This window comes from Wolffia australiana, chromosome 7 (genome assembly GCF_029677425.1).
Source record: "Wolffia australiana isolate 7733 chromosome 7, ASM2967742v1".
In the NCBI taxonomy this organism is placed as follows: Eukaryota; Viridiplantae; Streptophyta; class Magnoliopsida; order Alismatales; family Araceae; genus Wolffia; species Wolffia australiana.
This window is the reverse complement of record NC_135841.1, coordinates 13,121,178-13,122,621: the sequence shown is the minus strand read 5'-3', so window position 1 is coordinate 13,122,621 and position 1,444 is coordinate 13,121,178. Positions and strand designations below refer to the sequence as shown.

Here is a 1,444-nt window from a genome sequence, read left to right as displayed (position 1 = left end):
ATGGCCAAGTACGTAGAACGCCGCTGACTCTATGTAAAACCTGTACAAGGAAATTTCCCTTCTCGTAAGAGAGAGAATATCTATGCTCTTGTCAGCTGGCTTGGAATGGATCTATCTAGTCAACTCAAACTCTTATTTAAGCACCTCAATGCCTACCGCAAGAACACAACAGTTTTGCCTTGCCCAGGGGAAGTCTTTGGTAGCGAGGGGAAACGATGAGTTTCGAAAATCTTTTCCCCAGCGTTGTCCCACTGAAGACCAACATTAAGCTGTCCCTTCTCTCTGTCGCCCTAAACGCAGTCCGCCGTCGCGACGGCACGTTAAACCGTTCTTTGGCTTCTCTCGTCGAGTTCAATACGGCGCCCAACCCAAGCCCCGTGAAAGGTGTCCGCACTGATGACTTTATCGTCGACCCTGCTCGGCAGCTATGGTTCCGCCTATTCCTTCCTGACGCACCTGCTCCAGCGCCGTTGACTGTAATGGTCTTCTTCCATGGCGGGGGGTTTGCGTTCCTTTCCCCGGCCAAACAAGAATATGACCTGGTGTGCCGTCGATTCTGCAGTGAGCTCGGCGTCGCCATCATTTCCGTGAACTATCGCTTGGCTCCAGAGCATCGGTACCCCGCACCATACGAGGACGGAGTCGACGTTCTACGCTTCCTTGAGTCCACCAAGGGCCATCCATCGGAGTCGATGACGTCACCATCGGAGGCCAACGGAACAAGCTAGTGGCGAGCAACGTCCTTGGTTAATTCTTTTTAGGATTAACAGTTGACTTATAATTCAACTAAGAAGCCTGGAGAAAAATTGTTATTCTTAATACCCGATTGCCTGTAAATAAATAATTTAATTTACTTTTTCCGACGCAAAATGGTGAATTTCCTTGTCATATTTCTCCATTTCATCTTACTTCATTGGTCTATGTTCGTGGGCCAATAGAAAACATTAATGGGTGTAGATGCTGAAGGTTTATCTACTTTGCTGCCATACTCCGAACACCTCCCTTAACGATTGGAAACAATATAATTGGTGTTTGTCAATGAAAGATACAATAGAATACTGCATAATTATCATAGAAATACCGCTTGAACATTAATTGTAAATGCTTCCATAGGGAGGAAAAGGGAAATAGAGATAGAACACAGAGAGAGAGGAGACTGACAGACAGGGAAGACGTGCAGGTTGCAGAAACCGATAAAATTCATTGTTTAACAGACTTCGAGCAAGTAATTTATTGTCCAATTAATTGACATCTATGTATCTTTGAAGGAAGTACGTGTGCCGTCGTATATCAAAAAAATGGAATTTTAACAGGTACTGACAGAGGTAGATTACCGTAGTTTTGGAAGACATCCAAACATTAATACCATAACATTCAACATACAATTTGGCTCGGTGTTTACATGATGGAATGAGGGCTAGATTTCAATTTCCCTCATCTTTTG

The 1,444-nt window shown here is 44.5% G+C and overlaps 1 protein-coding gene across 1 annotated transcript; it reads left to right on the top strand.

Annotated features, from left to right (window-relative positions):
* Positions 1-215: 215 nt before the first annotated feature.
* Positions 216-728, top strand: LOC144706014 (putative carboxylesterase 18). The gene has a single exon (XM_078578892.1). The coding sequence runs from the start codon at positions 216-218 to the stop codon at positions 726-728; it is 513 nt and encodes a 170-aa protein (XP_078435018.1).
* The last annotated feature ends 716 nt before the right edge of the window (positions 729-1,444 follow it).

What these genes read in the sequence shown, in the direction of transcription:
- LOC144706014 (XM_078578892.1), top strand. Translation starts at nt 216, where the DNA reads ATGAGTTTCGAAAATCTTTTCCCCAGCGTTGTCCCACTGAAGACCAAC.